This window comes from Protopterus annectens, chromosome 13.part0 (assembly GCF_019279795.1).
Source record: "Protopterus annectens isolate FY-2018-M chromosome 13.part0, PAN1.0, whole genome shotgun sequence".
In the NCBI taxonomy this organism is placed as follows: domain Eukaryota; kingdom Metazoa; phylum Chordata; order Ceratodontiformes; family Protopteridae; genus Protopterus; species Protopterus annectens.
In genome coordinates, this window is record NC_056747.1 from 1,162,425,228 (window position 1) to 1,162,448,354 (window position 23,127).

Here is a 23,127-nt window from a genome sequence, read left to right on the forward strand (position 1 = left end):
AGTTATTTTCTGAGATGGTGTTAGCCTGGATTTCTCTTTGTTGATTGTGTATCCCAGAGACTGCAGTAACCGTGTTACATAAGCCAGATATTCCAGAAGTATGTGCTTGCTGTCCGCTTGGATCAGGCAGTCGTCCAAATAAGGGTAAATTTGTATCCCTTGAAGTCTGCAGTAGGCAATTACTGATGCCAGGCATTTCGTGAATACTCTGGGCGCAGTAGATAAGCCAAAGGGCAATGCAGAGAATTGATAGTGTATTGAATCTGCAAGAAATCTGCGGTATCTTCTGCAGCTTTGTCTGATTGGGACATGCAGGTATGCCTCCTTGAGGTCCAATGTTACCAGCCAAAACTCCTTGCCCAGCATGGGAAGAAGCTGCTGTAATGTGAGCATCTTGAATTTTGGTACGAGTAGAAATGTGTTTAGGATGGATAAGTCCAAAATGGGTCTCCAGTCAGATCCTTTCCTTGGTACCAGAAATAGCCTGGAGTAAAAACCTTGACCTTGCTCGTGAATAGGTACCTCTTGAATAGCTTTCATGTCTATGAGCTTTGAAATTTGTAGTTGTGCCTCTGCCCTTTGATTGTGTGGCAGGTTTGGCATGCCTCTCATTTTTGGGAGAGTGTGAAAATGAAATCTGTAGCCTCTGTTTATAACGTCCAGGATCCATTTGTCTGTTGTGACAATATGCCAATTTCTTGTAAATAATGCCAGTTTTCCTCCCAAGGGTGCTGCCAGCTGAGACTTGCTTGGCAGGGAAAGGAGGGAGTCATTGGGTTTGTTTCCTGTATTGTTGTGCACTGTCTTCGCCACCTCTTGGTGCTGGAGTTTGCCATTGTCTGCCTCTATATGATCCTTGTGATTGTCCTCTGCCCCTTGTGTGCCTGTATCTACCTCTTTGGGGCTTGTCAGTGGCTGGAAAGGACCAGTTTTTAGAAGGCCAATTTCTGCTAAAACATGGTGGTTGAACCTGTAGAAAAGCTTTGACAGTTTGCATAGATTTGGCTTTTTCTTCCATTTTCCGTAGTATCTCCTCAGCATTAGTACCAAATAACACATCCTTTTGTAAAGGAGCATCTAATAGTTTAGCTTTCACATGATCAGGCAAGATTTGTTCCCTAAGCCAGGCATGTCTACGAATGACTGATCCTGTAACAGCAGTTCTACTTGAGGCCTCTAGGGCATCATAGCCACATTGTAAGGTGTGTTTACCCACTTGTTCTGCACTATGCATCATATCCTGCAACTCCTTCAAGTCTGGTTGTTCAGGTTGAGACATTTTATTTCTTAATTGTGATAACAGAAACTGCTGATATTTAAGCATATGAAACTGACAATTTAAGGCCCTCATGGCTAGGGTGGCCGAGGTATATACCTTTTTTCCCCCACCTTTCTAAGGATCTTGACTCTCTTTCGGAAGGTAGTGGATTCTTAGCAGTAGAGGCCTTCATTCCCTTGGGCCTTGATAAATGGTTTCAGGGTCAGCATTATGGCTTTTGTAAAGAAATTGGTGAGAGTTAGGAACTCTGTAGTACCTATCAGGCTTGACTGGGGCAGGAGGCAGGGAATCCGGATTAAGGCAAGCCTCCGAATAAACATCACCAAGTATGTCCAAAACAGGAGGTATCGCCAGAGGTCTGTGTTGAGGTAACAAAAGAAATTCCCTAAGTCTTTTCTTGGAATCAGAAAAGTCTTGGCCTTCCCAATGGAAGTGTTCCCTCAAGGTGTGCAAGGTTTCCCCAAAAGAAAAATCCTCAGGAGGAGATACAGAAGGAATGGACTGCTCTGCATCAGAATCTTCAAAAGGGGCGTAAGAGTGTTCCTCTACATCAGAATGTTCTGAAAAAATGGAGCCCTGATCAGAAGAGGGAGAATCTTCCTCCACTCTGGGTCTCTTGTCTGGAGGGGGTTGGGAACCCCTGATAAGAGTAATTAAATCCTCAGCCATTTTAAGCATCTGCTTTTTAGGCATGGGGCCTGGAGATGGGCCCTGTGCAACAGGCCTCTTGGGATGCCTGGCTGATTTGGACTTGGTAAAGGCCTTAATGGAAAAGGAAGATGAGGGTCTAAAGACACCATGGGTGGAAGTGGACCTGTCCACATTAGGAGGCTCAATGCTCACAGTGGCTTCGGTGGTTGTAGTCTGGGTCTGGGCCGAGGTACCTGCGGTCTCGGTTACAGAAGACACCACCAAAGAAGTGTCGTCGGTAGTCAGGGACTGCATAGGCGTCTCGCTGAGAACCGGACCACGTGTAGCCGGTTTTGGCGTGGTGTCGGTGGGGACCGCGGACCTCGCGTGTCGGTCCTTGTCCTTACGTTTTTTGGACAAAACGGTAGTCGGAGTCTCTGACGACATTTTATAATCAAAGGCTTTACCAAAAAAGTGTTGGGCGAACTCCGCCCGACGCTTAATAGTGCGTTTATCGAAAGTAGCGCAAAAGCAACAGCCCAAGACGTCATGGTCTGGGCCTAAACAAGGTATGCAGAGGGAATGGAAATCCTTATGCGGTATTTGCTTCCCACAAGAAATACAATTGTTAACTTTTTCTGACATCGGTCTGAGGCAAGAAAAGTTTCCCCAACGGGGTATTTAGCTTTAATGAAGACTTCGTTTCCAATTTTTCGTAAATTCAGGAGCTGGCCGACCGGCACTTGCGAACTGCTTCTGCTTCGGGCACCACGCGGCAAAAAAGACTGAAGAAAATGGCGTCGGCTGTGTCTTATATACCCCTGCCTCACTGACATCAGGAGAGAAAGCGACAACAAAAAGGTGTTTAGCTGACAAAGATATGGAACAGGTCTCTAGGTGCCTTCTTTCTTGGGAACATTCTGGAGGAAAATCCCTTCCCCCTGTGAGAAGTTGAAACATCCTGAATCATTCCTTGAGCCAACAGGCCCTGAAACACCTCTGAAAAATGGGCAACTATTCCTAAGGAGGCTGAGGAATGCCCCAAAAGGGGGGGGGGGAGATTTCCAAGCCATGAAATAACCTTGGCGAACTATGGAAAGAATCCAGGAGTCTTGGGTGATTTTTATCCAAACAGGAAAGGACAGGGAAAGATGCAGAGAAAGAAGAATGTGACTGAGAAGAAAAGGATAGTCAGACAGCACCTAAATACTTCAACTCCTTTAAGAACTTGGCTTTTTCTTGCAGGGACTTAAACAACTCTGCAACAGCAGCACCAAACAAATGTTTATTAGCCAAAGGAGCATCCATCAGTTTAGCCTTGATATCAACAAGTAAAAGCTGAAACCCGAGCCTAGAATACCTCCTCATAACTGATCCAAAAGCAGTAGTCCTAGATGAAGCATCAGCTGCATTTAATAGAATGGCGAGTTACTTGACAGAATGTCCCAAGCAATGCAAAAGCAGAGGCCTTCCCCTCAGAATCAGAGAGATCAGAACTGGCTGGACAGGCTTGAGACAGAAGAGCCAAAAAGTACCTATTCATGTGTGTCAGACAGTTAACAGCCCTAAAGACAAGGATAGCAGAAGTATACACCTTCTTACCCAGTCTCTCCATGGCTCTGCTATCCTTATCAGATGGCAGCAATTTAGTGGAAGGCAACAATTTGGAAGGTTTATCAGAAGCCACTGACACTACAGAAGGGTCAGCAGAGTGACACTTATATAGATACTTGCAGGCCTCATGCTCTTTATAAAACGTATCATTTTTTTGGGAGCAGAGAGTTGAGAATCAGTAGAAAAAGCATCTAGCAAGGCAGCAAGAACCGGACAAACAGCTGAGGGCCTAGGAGACTCCATTTGCAAAAGCTCATAGTACCTCTTTTGAACATCAGACACTTAAGCGCAGTCCCATTTAAAAAATTCCATCATTCTGGAAACAGCATCACCAAATGAAATCTCCTTAAAAGCAGTATCAGGACTGGTAAGACTCTTCTTCATCAAAACCATAGTCAGAAGAATCCTGTTCCCTAGGCCTCTTAAGATGGGTAGAAGACCAGGGAAGGAGTAGGAACAGAAACATCCTGTGGAGCCTTGAGAGCCATAAGGACATTAAAAGTACAGTTTTGTACCTACCATAAATGTAGATGTTCGAGGATATCCATTGCTGCAGTCCTGACATATGGGTATTCCGCTGTCCACCATCGGCCCGAATACCAAAGGGCTAGAATCTGGCGTCGGTCATGGCGCTCGAGGCTGACATCAGTATGTGCCAGTACAAATGCGCATGACCGACGCCATATCCTCAGTCTTTCTTGCCCCAGACGTCAGAATGCAAAAAATACCACCCAAAACCCAAACCTAAATAAGGGGGTAGGAGGGAGGGAAATTTGGACTGCAGCAATGGATATCCTCGAACATCTACATTTATGGTAGGTACAAAACTGTACTATGTTCTTCGTCTACCATTGCTGCAGTCCTGACATATGGGTAGAATCCCAGAGCAACGGATAACAGGGAGGATGGCCAACTAAATAGAATTAGGAGCTGCTAACATGCCCTGAAGAAGAGCAGTGGCAAACCCAGCCCTAGACCTAGAATAAAGAGGTAAACGATAATGCTTAGTAAATGTATGTACAGAACTCCAAGTAGCTGCCTCCAAAATGTCCTTAGCAGCTACCCCTCTCAAAAAAGCAGTAGAGGTGGCCGTAGCCCTAGTAGAGTGAGGCCTGATCCCAGCAGGAACATCTTTCCCATGATGAGAATAACAAAAAGCAATACAATGGCCAATCCACTTGGAGATAGTGTGTTTTGAAACAGCTTTCCCTTGTGAAGTCAAAGCAAAAGAAACAAACAACTGTTGAGATCTTCTGAACTCTTTGGTTCTGCTCAAATAATATCTTAAATGCCCATGCACATCCAAAGAATGCAAAACTTTCACCCCTTTATTTCGGGGGTCAGCATAAAAAGTAGGCAAATGTATAGATTGGTTCAGTGCCACATTTGAAATTACTTTAGGCATAAAAGTAGGATTAGTACGTAAGGAAATTCTGTCCTTGTGAAAAATCAGAAATGGTTCTACTGCCATGAGGGCCTGTAATTCAGAGACCCTTCGAGTAGAAGTAACAGCCAACAAAAAAGCAGTCTTCCAAGACAACAACTTCAACTCAGCTGTAGCTGCAGGTGGAAATGGAGGCAGAGTCAGCTTCTCCAAAACAAAAGTAAGATCCCAGGCTGGAGTGGGAGCTCTTCTCGGGGGTCTTATATTCTTTGCCCCTCTAAGAAACTGTTTAACCAATGGATGAGAAAACAAAGGAGGGTCACATTCATAGTGAGCAGAAATAGCTGCAGCATGCACTTTAACAGAAGAGAAAGACAATCCCTTGTCTAACAAAACAGTCAAATATTGCAAAATACAACTCAAGTTAGGCAATTTAACTGCAAAGCCGTGAGCTGCACTCCAAAGAAAAAATCTCTCCCATTTATCAGAATAAACTTTCCGAGTAGTAGGACGCCTGGCTTCCAAAAGAACATCCAAAACTTGTTGTGGAAGCTGCAGGCCTTCCTTCCCCAAAACTGAATTCTCCAGGCTGTCAGGTAAAGAGATTGCACACTGATACTGAGAAAATGATTGTCCTCCTGAGTCAATAAGTGAGGAATCTGTGGTAATGGCCAAGGTGTCCGAAGAATTAAACTCCTTAAGAGAGGGCACCAATGTTGTCGAGGCCAATCTGGTGCTATCAGAATCATGCGAGGCATTTCCCTCCTGACTTTCAACAATACCCTTGGAAGAAGAGGCAAAGGAGGAAAGGCATACACATGCAGGTTTCTCCAGCTGAAGGATAGTGCATCTACTTTCCAGGCTTTCGGATGAAATAGCCTTGTGCAAAACTTTGGCAGTTGATAATTCAGAGGAGAAGCGAACAGATCTATGTCTGGAGTTCCCCAAGCCATGGTCAACTGCAGAAACACCCGATGATCCAACTTCCATTCGCGAGGATCCACAAACTGTCTGCTCAGAACATCTGCTAAAGAATTTTGTGCTCCTGGCAGAAACTGTGCTCGAAGAGTGATGTGCAGTTTTAAAGCAGTTTCCCATACTAGCATTGCTTGTCTGCACAATGGATAAGAATGGGTTCCCCCTTGCTTGTTGATGTACCACATGACTGTTGTGTTGTCTGTTCGAATCAACACCAGTCCTGACTGAAGTAGGCTCTTGAATGCTTCCAAAGCAAATTGAACTGCCAGCATCTCTTTCATGTTGATATGCAAATGAAGTAGCTCTGGGGGCCAAAGGTCTTGAATCCATTTTCCTTCGAGATGAGCTCCCCAGGCCGACTCCGAGGCGTCTGTCGTTAATATCTGACATGCCTCTGGCAGGGTCACAGAGAGTCCCTTGTTTAGGTGACATTCCGGAGCCCACCACAGAAATTCTTTTTGTATGCAAGGGAGAATCTGAATGACAGTGTCCAAATCGTGGCTGTGTTGAGTCCACACGCTTTTGAGATACCAATGTAACTTCCTCATATGCAGTTTGGCATTGGGAAGCACTAGAATACAAGATGCCATGAACCCTAAGGCTTGAAGGACTGTCTTTGCAGTCAGCCTGGACATTACTGAAAGCTGATGGAAGAATTGATGAAGATGTCTTTGTTTGTCCAGGGTAAGAAATGCCATCTGGGTTGCTGTATGCAGTCCCACACCCAGAAAACACATCTCTTGTGAGGGTACAAGACTGGACTTTATTTCGTTCACAGAATACCCTAGGCATCTTAAAACTGTCATTACATAGTGAAGATGTTGAAGAAGTTCTTGCTTGCCTTGAGCCAGAAACAAACAGCCGTCCAGATAAGGATAAATTTGAATTCCTTGTAGTCTGAAAAAAGCAATTACTGGAGCCAGGACTTTTGTGAATACCCTGGGTGCAGTAGACAAGCCAAAGGGCAATGCAGAGAACTGACAATGCAAATTCCCACTCCGAAATCTCAGGAACTTCCTGGAACTGGGCCCGATAGGAATGTGAAGATAGGCCTCTGTGAGCTTTGCCCAGCATAGGCAGCAACCGCTGCAACGTTAACATCTTGAACTTTGGAATTCCCAAAAAGGTGTTTAGAATGGACAAATCCAGAATTGGCCTCCAAGTATTTACTTCCTTTGGCACTAAGAAAAGACGGGAATAAAACCCTGTGCCTCCTTCAGCAGAAGGTACTTCCTGTATTGCCCTCCACTGAAGCAGAGAAGAAATTTTTATGCCCGTGCTTCCAGTCTTTGCTGATGAGGCACATCTGGCATACCTTTGAAAGGAGGGAAAGTGTGGAAATAAAATTTGTAGCCTCGATTTACAATGTCCAATACCCATTTGTCCTGGGTAACCAAATGCCAATACTTTGCGAAAAGTCCTAGGAGTAGCAGGGCCCTGAGAGGAAGCTCTACCCCTACCTCGCCTAGACCTGCCCCTAGACTGATAATCTGAAGAGGGAAAAGACCACCCTTTAGTAGGCCAATTCCTACTGAACTTAGGGGGCTGAACCTGTAAACAATCCTTTAACTGTCTGCATAGACTTAGCTTTTCCTCCATTTTTTCAAAACGGATTCAACCGGAGGGCCAAAAGAACATCAGACTGCAAAGGAGCATCCATAATCCGAGCCTTAACATGCTCTTACAATGACTGAACTTTTAACCAGGCATGCCTGCGAAGAACTGAACTAGTAGCAGCCACCCTGGAAGAAGCCTGTAAAGCATCAAAACCACATTGCAAAGAATGCTTACCAACTTGTTTTGAAACATGCATTAAATCCTGAAGCTCTTTACATTCAATACCTTCAGAGAAAGCATCAACTTTACATTTCAATTGGCCCAGCAAATAAGTTTGACAATGTAAAGCCCTCACAGCTAAAGTGGAAGAGGTATACAACTTCTCACCCCACCTATCCAGAGCTCGAGCATCCATGTCCAAAGGAACTGGATTCTTAACCACAGCAGCCCTGACACCCTTGGGGCCTTGAGCAATGGTGTCTGGGTCAGCCCTAGGACCCTTGTATAAATACTAGTGAGCTTCCGGTACCCTGCAGTATCTATCTGGTTTAGCAGGGGCAGGAGGCAAAGAGTCAGGGTTAAGAGAAGCCTCAGAAAAAACATCCTGAACAACATCTAACACAGGGGGAATAGCCAAAGGCCTATGCTGAGGCAAAAACAAGAATTCTCTAAGCCTTTTACGAGAATCAGAATAATCCTGGCCTTCCCATTTAAAATGCTCCCTCATGGAATGCAAGGTTTCAGAAAAAGAAAAATCTTCAGGAGGGGACGCAGAGGGAGGAGAACCCTCAGCCTCTGAATCAGAGTAGGGAGGGAAATCCTGGGGCTCTTCCACAGAAGAATCAGAGTCATTGGAAGACTGATCCAGACCCTCTATCCCTGGCTCTACCCTGGGCCTTTTCTCAGGAGGAGGCATAGAACCCCTAATTAAAGTAATCAAATCTCCCGCCACCTTTAACATGTGCTTTCTAGGAGCTGGACCCTGTGGACAGACACCAGCAGGGGCAGATTTAGATTTAGAAAGGCTTTCACTATGAGAAGGGGGAGGCCTAGAAACTTTGTGAGGGGAGGGAACCACCGACACATGAGAAGCCCCTTCAGCCTGGCCTACAACAGGAGAAGCCACTGCCTGAAGTAGCAAAGGCTCCCCTGGAGACTCCGCTAAACTGTCAGAAGGAGCCGTTGAAGTAGTCGGTGGCTCTACCGAACCGGCGTCCGCAATGGACTCATCTTGTTTGGACCGCAAAGGATTACTCTTCGCGTTTTTTAGCCGAACTGGGCGGAGAATCCGACGGCATGTAATAATTGCACCGTTTACCAAACACTAGCCTAGCACAGTCCAAGCGACGTTTAATAGTGCGCTTATCAAAGGCAGCACAAAAGCGACACCCAACAACGCCGTGCTCAGGCCCTAAACAAGGAATACAGAGTAAATGGTAATCCCTATGAGGAATCTGTTTCCCACAAGAAATACAGTTATTAACTTTTTCTGACATCCGGTAATACTGAGGCAAGAAAAAGACAAAAGTGTCCCCAACGGGGTACTCAGCCCAGCTTGGTCTCCGGTCTGAAACTCGAAAACCGACAAGTCCAGAAAGCCGAACGGCACTTGCAAACACTGCTTCTGCTTAGGACCACGCGGCAAGAAAGACTGGGGATATGGCGTCGGTCATGCGCATTTGTACTGGCACATACTGATGTCAGCCTCGAGCGCCATGACCGACGCCAGATTCTAGCCCTTTGGTATTCGGGCCGATGGTGGACAGCGGAATACCCATATGTCAGGACTGCAGCAATGGTAGACGAAGAACATCAAGTCTTGAGTGAAGTTCTGCCATTCACTCCGAGGATCCTTGGGAACAGGTGTACATCTGAGGCAGACGTCTGCAAAACCTCCATGGATGTGCGTGGAGTTGGGTCCATGCTGGCCTCCAAACCAGTCATGATAGAGGAATCCAAAAAAAAGAAACAGCCTCAAGGGAGATATCCGGTGGAGGCAGTACAGTAGAAGAATCAGACTGAACGTTTTTGACCTTTTTCTTCATAGATGACTGACCCTTAGGACAGGAAAAACCTTCCATGGTATCCATAGCCAACAATTTAAGTTGTTGGTTCTCAAGATAAATTGCTTGGGAAGAAAGCAGACTCCTCGACATTTTAGGGACAAAGGACTGACAAATCTCGCAAAACATATGGTCATGAGAAGCACCTAAACAGAAGAAACGATGCTCATTACGATCTTTATGGGGAATCTGTCTCCCGCACTGGCATTTCCCCTTTCTGGATGACATGAAACCCAATAACCAGATTACAAGGCAAACGTAAGGTAAATAAAATAAAAAAAAAAAAAACAATGAGGCACTTAGATGAAAGTAGTAGAACTTTCAGACAAATGGACGTTTAGACCGATGATCAACAATGGCATTCTGACTGGGGTGAAAGAAGTTCTGAGGATGGTACATCTGGACCTCACCTTTATGCCCTACACTATGTGCCGAAAGCATACGTGTGGTGTACCCTTTACAACCAAAAGACTTTGGTATACTGGCCAGATGTCAGGCTGCCCTTGCAGGGATCCTTATTGTAAAGAATACTGCAACAGTGACATGGAAGAACATCTTGCAATACCTTTCTTTTTTCCAGGAAGTTTTTAATTAGAAAGGGTGACTAAAATAACAAGTCACTTGCTTTACAGAGTCACATAAAAATTTGATAGTTGCTCTTTGATATCTAAGCTCCCATGCTACCAGAACAAAATGCCTATAAATAATGAATGCTGATAACTATTATAGGAAAATCAAAAATAAAGCATCTGTGAAGATGGCAAAAAATAAATGATGTCCACACTGACAAAAACTTCTTTGTGAATGCAACATTAAATACTCATTATAAAAAAACATGTTTCAATAAAGGAAGGAACGCCCACTGTAATTTCAGTGCTCAAAATTTCAAACACCTGCAACAAAAAATAAGATCAATGATTTTTTTTTTGCCTCTTCCCCTGAGGTACAATTACCTTTGAAGTATGGTATTAAAAGATAGGGGATGCTGTGGAAAACATCCATATGGCAGTTTCAAAACTGATTTTCAAATTTCCTATCTGTATAAATTTGCAAGTACAAATTGAGACAGACAGTGAACTGAAGGTTAAAACCAACTGATGACATACTTTTAAAAGTTAGAAAAACAGTTCCATGGCAGTGAAGGCAATTATAAAAATGGAAGAAATGTTCACCTGTGAATCAACATAACCCCAAGTCACCATCAACATGGATGTCTTTAAAAAAACAGGACTACTTAGTGGTGAAATAAGGACATGTCCAGCAGCTACAACTATAAAGTCTGTACGTCAATTTTAAGACACGCTAATGAAATAACATATCCTGACAATGGGAAGACCTCTTTGATGAATATGCATGGTTAGTGTTGTTGGATGTTATGCCACAAGAAAATCCTCTCTCAGTGAAAGGCACCTGCTACGTCCATGTGAATTGTAAGGAAAAAAATAATTACAAAAAAAAAGAGACTTTTAATCATCTAAGCAAGTTCTACTTTACAAGAAAAATGCCTTGTTCCAACAACTGTCACCTAATAACATGAAGGCATAATTTGAGTTGCTTTTCAAAGTTTTAAGACAGAGCTCACATGCATGTCTCGACATTTCAAGCCTCAGTATCACTGCCATAATTAAACAGAGTAGTAAAAATATAAGTGAATAGAAGACTTGAAAAGACGAAAGAAATGTTAGGACAAATCTAGCAAGAATTATCAAATATGCAGTGGTATGAAAAGAGCAAAGGAGTCTTAAGGGACAGGATGTAACAGAACACAATATAGGACACATATGTGGTCTGCCACTGGAGAGCATGACTGACGAAACTTCCTGTCTGTATCCAGAACCATGGGCATTCATGAAATGTTATGAACTGCTTCAAGAGACTGACTCAGAATTGCACAACAGTTTAAATACAGCTCTTACACATTCTGGCACAAAACACATTAGACTGCATTACACAGGAACTAGTTTCATACCCTTCTCCAACCCCTGCATCTTGTCACGTGCACTGGATTTTACTATTTATGCAACCTATATACTACCCTCAAAACACATATGCGAATTAGGACTAAAAGCAACAGTGGCTCTGGTGTTCCAAATAAGCAAACTTCATAACAGTGTCAGCATTCTCAAATCGTTAAGTATTGCAACCATTTCCTGACAACCTGAGGACCCTGTAGCAATTCCCAATTCACAAATAATGTAGGGATATGTTAGTTCACAGTTAACATCCTTGCAGATTATGTGGACTGCAAGGATTTATTTGTAAAGATCTCCAGAAATGTGAACATCATTTAATCTGTAAGCAGGTGACAGAAGGCCCCATCACAGTAAATATGATGACATTCACTTCAAACACTGAAAAGTTTGTGTTTAACACAACCTGGAAGAACATGAGAAGAACTACAACTGTATAAGTGAGCTTACCAAATCAGTAAATGTTGTAACATATCATTGTTGCAGCAGCCTAAACTGTTTGGTTCTTATCAGAACTCTGAGCTACTTCCCTTTCACTCCAACTGCCAGGAGCTCACGTGGAGCTCTATATAAAAGGCAGTTGTGATGTAAAAAGCTTCAGAGCATTTTTTTTTTATACAGGATGGAGACGAAAGCCTGAAAACATAAGCTAGAAAAGAAAACCAACAAATAATATACAAAGGGAGAAAAAACTATCACACCCTGACAACAAGAAAAAGTACACCGGTAAGAAAAGGGGGGTGGAGGAAGTAATAGGTAATGCAACCTTAGGCTGTTAGAACCATCTAGTGTAGTGGTAAGTTACTTACACAAATATACTGTGTTCAATACACAGATTACTGTTGCAGTAGCTTAAACTATTTGGGTAAATTACCATAGATTAGCAAGGAAAAGAGAAAGGGGAGACCAATTACTAAGACTCCAGGAGACTATGAAGAATGGTCCTAGCAAAACCTGCCCTGCACCTGGAAAGGGAATCCAGTTTGTAGTGTTTTGTAAAATTATTTACAGAGGACCAAGTTACTACCTCTAAAATACTTCTGCAGAAGAAGTCAATGTCATTGTACAATAGGCTGAAACATTGTCTTAAGGAGGCTTACTGCAGTGAGTATAACAAAAATTAATAGCATGAGACAACCATCTAGAAATAGTTACCTTTGTTAATGGTTGTCCTTTCCTCCTATGTTCATAGTAGACAAACAGCTGGTCAGCTTTCTTGAATGGTCAGGTTTTGGCTACGTACTATCTAAGCTATCAATGAAAATCCAGAGTGTGAAGAATCCTTTTTCTCTTGTTCGTTGGTTCAGGAAAGAAGACTAGGAGATTAATAGTCTGGTTTAATGTAAACTCTGAGACAACTTTAGGCATAAAGGAAGGATTTGCTCTCAAAGAAACCATGTTCTTGTAAAAAATGGCTAACTCACCATCAGTGCTTGTAACGCAGACACTCTCCTAGCAGATGTCACAGCAATGAGTAAAACAGTCTTCCATATTAAGCACCTCAAATCAGCCTGATGAACTGATTCAGACGGAGACAAAGTAGTAGGTATCTGCTTCTGATTCCTTAACACTTTGGTTCTAAACCAGTCATTTTACATTAAGTGGGTCAAAATTTGCACTCTTGTGGCAGGAGAGGGTGGATTTCACCTATCTAAGCTGGGAATTGCTGGTAGAAAGTTCACTGTGAACTCACCTGATTAGGAGTTAGGACATAGTTACTGTAAAACCTGCTTTTTTCTGATCGTATATAAGAGTTGCATTTGTGTGAAGCTGCTCTTCGCTCACTGGTGGTTACTAGTGCCTTGTATACATGCAATCACCAGAAGTTAAAATTTCCCTACAAAAAAACATATCAGAACTTAACCTCAGAACTACATTACTCACCGGGCAACTATGGTGAGCAGCATTTACGCATTTAGTTAGAACTATTTAAATCTGCCTTAACTTATAAAACCCAGTACTACCGCTGCAATCGGAGAGCATCTGGTTTGTTTGCTGGGCAACATCGCAGGTTAGGTTAGCTGCAGATTAAACCAGGTAAGCACCATTCCCTTGTCTGGTTACAAACTCCCTCCACTCTTATCCCTTGCAAGTACACATTAGGATCTGCAATCATGGATTGGTACTTTCCTGCTATCTCTGTATCCACCCTCGTGGACATGGGCATCCTGAGGCAATGTAGTAACTGCTTTATGTACACTAACAGCCACTTACTTTACAGACAGACAAACACAGTACGTGAGAGTTGTAGTTACACACTGACACTGGAGGCTAAACTCTCACACACAGGCACATAAAACAACAGACAGGTTGTCAATGACACACACATCACTCACTGCACCCACAAAGGACCACACACATTGACCCACACATGCAGTGGTGCTGACATGTAACTTACTCAAACCTCAAAGGCCTCTTAGGCTCAGTCCTCAGAAACTCCGCATGCACACAAACAAGACAATTCCCATCACAACACATAAAGCCACATCTCATTGTGCCTCAACTACCAAGCCCATAAGGCGAAACACTCCACCAATCAATATTCTAGTCACAGGAGACTCATTGTGACACAAACTGATGTCTCTCTTACCAGGCTGAATAAGGAGAAGGTTACAGTTAGTTGCCTGTCAGGGGTTAGGATCCACTAGATCACCAAGTACTCAGGTCAAGTATCCCTAAGTACCAGTATGACTCAGTCACAGCCCATGTGGACGTGGATGGACTATATGAAGAGAGACAAGACTGACCATCTCAAGGATGATGCCACAATGCCAGCAGAAAAACAATTGCACTTAACTGCCTTAGCCACTGATGTCATTCCAAAGGGGTCCAATACTTGTCAGTAAGGGAGGACATGGTTGACAGGCCATGCTGCTTTGCCAGGATGGTCTTTACCTGTCACCTCTAGGATTTTGGTTACTGGACAAAACATTATTCACCTCTATAGTGCCTTTTTTAGGCACTGCCAAACAGACAAATGTTTCAACATAACAAAAGCTGCTCAGGACAAGCTAAAGGTATTACTGTTCAATGCTAGGAGTCTCAACAAGAAACTGCACTCTGGAAGCTCTCCTCATCTTGGAGAATACTGATGTATGCGCAGTTACTGAAACATGGTTCAAAGCCATGGAAAGCACTCCAGCAGTGCATGGTTATATTGCCTTTCATACATTCTGCATCCCCCCTAGTGTGATGTCCTCACTGGTAAGATAAGATCTCAAAGTGGTGTGCCTTGAAATTAAGGTAAAACTAGTCCCCCACATCTAACCCCCAAAACCTATGCAGAGGTGTACACAAAAGCCCTGTATAACCATACAAACAACTGCATAATAACGGCAGTACCAGACCAAAATAAACCCAGGTCAAGCCACAGTGGCGGTCCCTTGGTATTAATAGGTTGTACAACCAAAGAAAAAAATCTTGTTGAAAAATAAAAGGGAATGTGCACAGCAGAGCAAAAAGTCCCACATTAGTCTAAACAAGCAAATCAGGAAAGTAGTCAAGTCTCTGAAAGCAGACTTTGAGTTAAAATAGCCTCCAAAGCTAAGGATACCCATAAGGCATTTTTCAGTCATGTCCACAATCTTAAGGGCAACATCCTACAATGTGCAGAATTAGCTGTAGACGGCATCATGTGCACTCAACCAGAATATATAGCAAATCTGCTGGCCAATAAATTCAGCTCAAATTTCACCTCCCCTTCACCCTTAGTTCTCCCACAAGAAATACCCTCCACCACTCCACCGCCAGTTATCACCAAAGAACAGGTTCCACTGCACTCTCCAAAGTTGAAAACATGGCTTCAATGGGGCCTGACGATATACTAGATAGCCTCTTAAACAGCTTAATAAGGACTTAACAGGCCCATTAGGATCTCTATTTAACTACAGCCTCCAGACTAGCTTTGTCTTGATAGAGTGGAGGACAGCAACAGCCATCCCTCTGCATAAAGGGGAACCATCTACTGATCTGGGAAATTAAGTTTGACTAGTCTTATATGTAAAGCCATGGAAAAAATTATCATGGACCTGATAAATAATGACAAAGGAAACCTCCAAACACTGGACCCAATTAAATTCGGCTTTGTCAAGGGCTGGTCATGCCTACTGAATCTGGTGGATTCCTTGAGAAGGTCATTAAGGCCACAGATGAAGGTAAAACAGTACATTTTGCCTTCCTCGACCTGGCCAAGGCATTTGACTCAACTCCCCACTCAGGTATTATAAATAAACTCACAAAACTGGATATAAATCCTTACATCACCAGACAGCCAGCCAACTGGCTCATTGACAGGGCACTTGGCTAAAGTGGGTGAATCCATTTCCAGCAAGAGGCCAGTTACTAGTGGTGTGCCACAGGGGTCAGTGCTGGGACCACTTCTGTTTGGAATATAATTCCTCTGAAGTCAAGGCTAATGTGGAAGGCCTCTGGATGACAAAGTTTAATGGCAACTGCATGCTGGGGGCAATGAATGAATCCCCCAGTGATGTAGGTGTCCTTCAGGGGGTCTACTTCAAATTACTGAAATCCCATTTCATTGACTTTCATTTCACTGAGACCAAATCACTTAAATTTCACAAAACTGACAACTCATTTCACTGAATCTTATTTCACTGACAGCTTGCAATGCTAAATTTCAAAAGACTAAATGGGAAACCATAGACAAACACATTTACAACACTAATGACTACCTCTTTCCACAACTTAAAAACTACTTATTTATCCTCTTAAAAGAAACCAGACAATATTAAACCAAACTAAGTGGGGAGCTATGCCCCCACACCCCCTAAGGTGGGGGGCTGTGCCCCCCACACCCCTCCTAACTATATATACTAACTCCAGGAATGCATTACAGTGGGGAAAATGGCATAGACCTTTTACTTGTCTCATTGTACTCTATGCACTGCCATTACTGCTGGGAATGCACAAAACATCTGCCATATTACCTTAGATACTTCCCATACAAATGTAAAGATACATACCCGCATTTAAAAACACTGCAACACCACTTTCTACATTGCTATCGGTATTCTGACACTCAGCACTATAAGTTACAGAAATTCTTTCTATCACAAACAAGTTAAAGGTGAATAGAAACCCATATCAGGTCTATAGCTTACAATTCAGTGAAATGAGATTCAATCAAATGAATTTTTAGTATTTTGAAAATTAGGTGATTTAGTCTCAGTGAAATGGGATTTCAGTGACCTGAAGTAGATCCCCTTCAGGAGGGTCTAGATCAGACAAATGATTGGTGCCAAAACTGTGACATAAAACTAAATGTGATAAAGAAAATGCATCATCATATCCTTTGGGAAGTCAAATACCCCTGTAAATTATAATATCAATAGCACACCTCTAAGAGTAGACTCAGAGGTAAGAGATCTATGTACCTAGATAGACAGTAGCCTGAACTTTGGCTACCATGTGTCCATAGTGATGAGGAAGTCCTTCTATGTGGCACAACTTAGAAGTAAAGGTATGGTATCCAGATCCAAGAAAATTATAGTCCTTCTGTTCTCAGCCCTCAGATCAATAATCGAATACAGTGCACCATTTGGCATGTACATGACTAGGGACTTACAGCAGCGGGAGCAACCTCAGCGGTTCCTCAAAGAAAATACAGGGTGTAAACAACATGTCCTATGTGAACAGACTAAAATCCCTATCCCTTTACTCTGTCTCTTAATGACTATTAAGGGGTAACCTATGCTGGACCTACAATGCACTCACAAATCCAGCCTGATGGAGCTGCTACACATCCACAAGTCATACAGCATGAGGGTCACCTGATCTAAAGATCTAAACTTAGTGAACAAACAACTCAAACAAAACATGCTGGAGAGAAAGATATGTGTCTCAGAGACTGCCCCTTCTTTAGAACAGACTTCTTATTCACATTAAGCAGAGCCCCTCTCTGGCCCTCTTCAAATGCAATTTGGAGCAATGGATGGGGAACTGCAAATTCACACCTGGGGTAGAGATATGTCCCCTATGGACAGGGGCACTCTGTAAGATACTCAAGACATAGCCACAAATACATGGCATCCTCTTGCTCCTAGGGGCCATATATTGGGTAAATTTGCTAGGCTTGTAAGGGCTCTTGAGCTGTTAGCCTTACCTCCTATGAATCTGGTTCCCTTGGCAAGAGGGAATGAATTCCCTGATGGGGAGAAGGATTCTCATTATCAAGTGCACCCCAGTTGGATAACATGCATGACTCAACTGTCTGAAATGATCTGATGCCAAAAGGGAAGAAGAGATCTCAGTAACAGAGAAAGATTGACAAAGGTAGGAGGTGGGGGAGCATGAGAGTCATACTGACTGGGTGAACTGATCTTGACTTTTAGATGCCTTTTCTTTCTTTTTGTGTCACCTTGCCATTGCTTCTGAAAACCATGTTTGCTAGCTCCTTGCTGCTTAAACTGATTATTGAAAAGGGAGCTGAGGAGAAGGGAAATTTACTATTTGATTTGAAAAAGGAGGGTTGAAAAATCTGAATCACTCCTTGAATCAGTTTTCCTCTTTCATCACACTTCTTAAGCAAGTCATCTTGCAGAAGGGCCAAACAGAGTCTCTCTATCTAAAGGAGAATTTAAAGTATCATATTTGACAACATCAGGAATATTCTGAGAATGTAGCCAAGTTTGTGAACTTATTTCCAAGGATTCCTGATACTGCAGGAAATCTGTCTTTTGTCATAAAGCATTTGTTACTGCACTTGGTCAAAACCAGTTAATTTTACACTAAGAGATGTTTTTCTTCACTCTGGTGGGAGCAGAAGGCTAATTCAACCCATCCAAGTTGGGAACTGCTGGTGGAAGGCTTATTGCATGTTTATCTGATTTACTGAGTACTTAACTGTATAAAATTCTTTCATCCTGCTGGTATAAAAGCCTTATATTTTTGTGAGACTGTGCTCATTTATTCAGAGCATCCCTGTGTTTGGCTTGGACACCTGTGAGTACAAGACCTTGGGTTCATCTAAAATCATCTGCAGACCTACAAAGCTGACATACGTATTTTATTTATTTATTTATTTGCACTTGCTCTATCTCAGTGTAATTTAACAGTTCTGTGCTGCATTTATTGATCTTGTTGAATTTATCACTGTTTTTCAGCCTACACTTGGTAAGAAACAAATGATTGTTACTGTATTGTTCATAGATTGTTTTAACAGTAGTCTGACATTTCCTAACCTCCTCTGATACTGCAAAAGCTGTTTTGAGTTTGTAGAAGTTCTCCTACATTTGCATACATTTTTCTGGGTTTGTGAACTTATTTCCAAGAATTCTTGGTACTGCAGGAATTCTGCCTTTAGTTGTATAACATTTGCTGCTGCACTTGAGCTCCATACCAGTTCACTTTACATTAAGAGGGTTTTTTCTGCACTCTGGTGAGAGCAGAGGGCTGATGGAACCCATCCAAGTGTGAACTGCTGGTGGAAGGCTTATTGTGTGTTTATCTGACTGGCCTTAGAGCTTAACAGTGTAAAAGTCGTTCATCCTGCTGGTATAAAAAACCTTGTGACGCTAACAGAACTTCCTGGAGAGACTGATTCATATCCTAAAGGCTACCTCGTCTATGGAAAAAAAAACTCCCATTTTTGTAAAACTAAGACCATCTCTGCCTCTCTTCAGAAAGAATTTAGAAAAATGGATGGAGAACTGTAAATTCACTCCTCATGTACTGCTCATGTCCCTTATGGGCAGAGGCAGTCTGTAAAATGACTCGGGGCTCCAAGACCCAAAGATCCACTACCCTGATACTACCCCACCCCATATCTGGGGGAATTAAGACATAATGCTGTCATATCCTGGGTATTATTGGCTAGGCTTATAAAGGCTCTTGTGCCATTAACCTAGTAATTGCCAATAAACTTATGAACATATGAAGCATAACTTCTCAAAACTGATCCAGAAAAAGCCCAGGAGAAAGAGTCAGTTGCATCATAAGCACATTTTAAAATATGCTTACTCACCAGAGAAACAGCTGTCACGGGAGCAATGCATGAATTCTTTACCTCAGAAGAAGGAAGGTTAGCCATTAACTTCTGCATGTTCTCAAAAGAACAAGCAAAAAATTTAACATATGAACTTGAGAGTTTAAAATCCAGAAATTTAAAGTACTAGAAGAATATACTTTCTTTCCCAATGTATCCACTACTTTCCAATGACTGTCAGAAAAAATGGAGTTGGCAGCAGTAATCTGTTTTGCAGAAGCATATTTTGAAAGAAAAATAACTGCTGGGTCTACTTTAGCATTAGAAAACAGGTTCTTACATGTCTGGGGAACCACATACAACTTGTCAGACTGCTTGGGAGAAGGTTGAGCATCAGGTAGGTTGGAAGCAGTTAGAAAAACAATTCTCTAAAGAAAGCAATACATGATGGATAGGTGCAGCTTTAGGTATTTGTAACTGTACATTTATCCCTCCTTTGTTGAATGGGTTAGTCCCACTAGGCTAGTGACCTCTTTTCAGAGGAGACCCAATGTGGTATTTATACTAATGGGGGAAATTTGGCCAGGATATCAGGGAAGTTCTTCCCCACTCTTTTCAATAGTTACTGTGGGATCTTTTGCCTCCACCCGAGCTACAGCCAGCTCAAACAGATGGGGCCTCAGTTTAATGTCTCAGCCAAAGACTAGCGCGCACATATTTGCAGCACCCCCCCAATGCTGCACAGTATCAAATAATAATGCATCTTCTGTGCCACAAGAATCTCATTCCACTTCCACTGAAAAACCTCTTTCATATAAGATAAAATGTCAGTGAAAGAAGAAAGAAATGTGTCCCCCAGAGACTCCCCGTCTGTGAAATATACTCTCTCTCCATGTTAAGCACAGTACCTCTCTAGCCCTCTTTAAGAGGAACCTGGATGACTGGATGGGAAACAGAAAATACACCCCCTGTGACCCCAACTGTGTCCTTTCTGGACAGGGGAAACAGGTGCTGACTTTGTAGGAACATGGGCAAAATTCTTGGCTAGGCTTATATGGGCCTCCGGGCCAATAGCCTAGTATCATCCTATGAATCTCTTCAGCATGGGGAAGCCTGGTGCTGTACTGTCCTCAGAATTAGAATGCTTAGATGGAAAAGAAATCCCTGATGTACAACCATCCCCCTGCGATGTCTGCAATTTTGAGTGAAAATGCATATCAGGATGAGAAGGAACTCTTTCCCACTTCTAGCCTGAAGATTCGGGAGGTGCAGAAAAGGAAATGACAAGTTCCTTGGCATATCCCAATAAATCTGTCCTGTCTGCAGAAATAGAAACAGGAGACTGGACATTTTTTTCACTAACTACACTCTCCTAGAAAACAGCTCGATCCTTCAGCACAGTTGATCCAGCTTCAGCATCCCTAGCCTGACCTAGTGAAGACTCTTCACTTGCCCCTTCTCCTGAAACTAATAAAAGTGGCTCTTTCTTGCCTGCCAATGGCGTCCCTACAGTCACAGAGGATGTGGCTATCCCTCAAGTCTTTGGTGGCCTGGAAGGCCAGACCAAGAGGATACAGGGAAAAAGATGGGAGGTCTGAGGAAAAACAACAATCAGCCACAGTAGAGACACTCAACAATGGCTGAGGCAAATTAGGAGCCGGTCTGACTCTTAAAGACTCATTAAAAAGTTTGTTCTTTTTGCACACAGGGGAAAGTATAACTGCAGGTATTGAAGGTTCCTACACAGGTAAACTGAGGAAGAGATCCTGAAATCAGGAAGAGGAGCCCAGACAATTCATTAAGGTAAACCACAGACAAGTGGGTTTGAGGTATGAAAGTCTCCCACAAGCACAATATCCTGTTCCAAAAACACAAAAATGTAAAATTCAAGTAAACCTGTAGTCAGAATAAAAACTTTTCCCCACAAGAAGTTTACATAAGCACTACAAAACAACTTCCTTACAAATGCAAAGACAGTCTACAATGTTTTGTTTCCTAGTATAAGTACAAAATTCTGACAGGAAAAAGCAAAAGTTTTGCTCATAAATTAGTTTCATATAGCATGGATTTGTCTACCTAGCTCTTGAAGGATCGCTAGCTGAGTGACAGAATCATGAGATCTGCCAAAGGAGGACTCAATTCAGCAGCAAAAAAGCTCTAAAACTTTTTGTGCACCAACGTCCTTTTATATGGAGCTGCACGTGAGCTCCTGACGGCTGGACTGCAAGAGGAAGGTGCTCAAAGGTCTGATAAGCTGGCAGGTGCAGGGGTAAGACACAAATGGCTACAGCAACAATGATCTATATACTGAACATAAACAATCAATTTTAAATTGAGAACTGCGACAACTTTACAGACATCAGGATGCACAAAGGCTGGCATACTAACTCAGTATGCACTGCTGTTACTACAACATAAGGTGCTATGAATTTACAACTTCAGTGAGGAAAAGGGCATCCATCAATGCCATGTGCTAAGGAAGTTACATTATACATTAAGGAAAACATTCCAAAATATCCTCTAAACTGATGGCCAAATCTTTCCTCTTTAGCAGTACAATGACAGAATATCAATGCTTACAGAAGCAAGATACTTCACATCTCCATAAATTATCAACTAAGGAAGTTTTAAAAAAATGATATTCAGAGTCCAGTAAGATGAACTTCAAAATAAATTCTTAAAAAGTCATAGAAGCAAGGTGTCATTGTATGCATTCAAGATGCAGTTTGGAAGGCCACTTACAGCTTATATGTGAAAGTGAGCTGTAAGATAAAATAACATTTTAAGAATCCTTTTGCACATGACATTATGAGGTAGATGCATACTACATTCTAGTTAACATGTTCGCTAAATGCATCTTGTAATTTAAAATGATCTGTCCAAAGCCTGTCAAAGAGTGCTGCAGCACTGCAGTTTTGAGACAGTTCACTGTATAAAGAATAAATAAATAAATAAATAAAGGAAATCCAGTTACCTGTAATTTCAATGGCCCTCTTTTTAAAGGAGCTGATGACTGTGCCATCTTTCCTTCGTAATAATGGACTACTCCGCCTCTCTGCCACTTTCTGTTTTAATCTTGATCGTACCTTCAAGTTAGGTTCAGAGGCTGACAAATGAGAAAACTTAGTTATCAAGTTAGTCTGTTGGACAGTATACAACCAAATGTGTGACTTCAAATTTTTAAAAGAAAATATTTCTGCAGTCTACTTACGATACTATTCTCTACTCTCACTGCAGCCCTGTGTTTCTCAACCAAACTGTGATCTCTGCTCTACCCTTCCAAACAAATTTTAAAGACAAATAAATAAAATAAACCTTCCCATAACTGTGGTGAGCATCTTATGGCCTTACTAGCATACACTTTTGCCTGTTCTAAAGGTGTCATGAAACAATATAACCAACACCTGTTGCTTCGCCATATTGGTGCAGGTGTGTGAAGTAGTATCACAGGTAGAGGATATCTCTGAGAATACCATGATCTTACTTGCACTGTTCTTTCCCTCTTATTTTTCATAGATCTGAATTTGAAAGTGTGAAATTAATACGCAGCAATGCTTTTGGTTCCTCAGTGATCTGGGATGACTGTATAAACATTTGGAAGCTTGAGGGACTTAATACAATCTACATGCTTTACTAATGGCAACAGACTAGTCGTCAGGCAAGGTACAGGCTGTGACAAAAAGGGTCTAAAGTCATATATTCGAACATCC

The 23,127-nt window shown here is 42.4% G+C and overlaps 1 protein-coding gene across 6 annotated transcripts in view; it reads right to left on the minus strand.

Moving 5' to 3' along the window:
- The window catches only part of HDAC5 (histone deacetylase 5), a 2,571,411-nt gene that overhangs the window by 892,319 nt on the left and 1,655,965 nt on the right, over positions 1 to 23,127 (minus strand). For all 6 annotated transcript variants that reach the window (XM_044055165.1, XM_044055164.1, XM_044055163.1 and 3 more), the window contains one exon: positions 22,392 to 22,523. In XM_044055165.1, the coding sequence (XP_043911100.1) occupies positions 22,392 to 22,523 (132 nt within the window). The remainder of the gene's footprint in view (positions 1 to 22,391; positions 22,524 to 23,127) is intronic.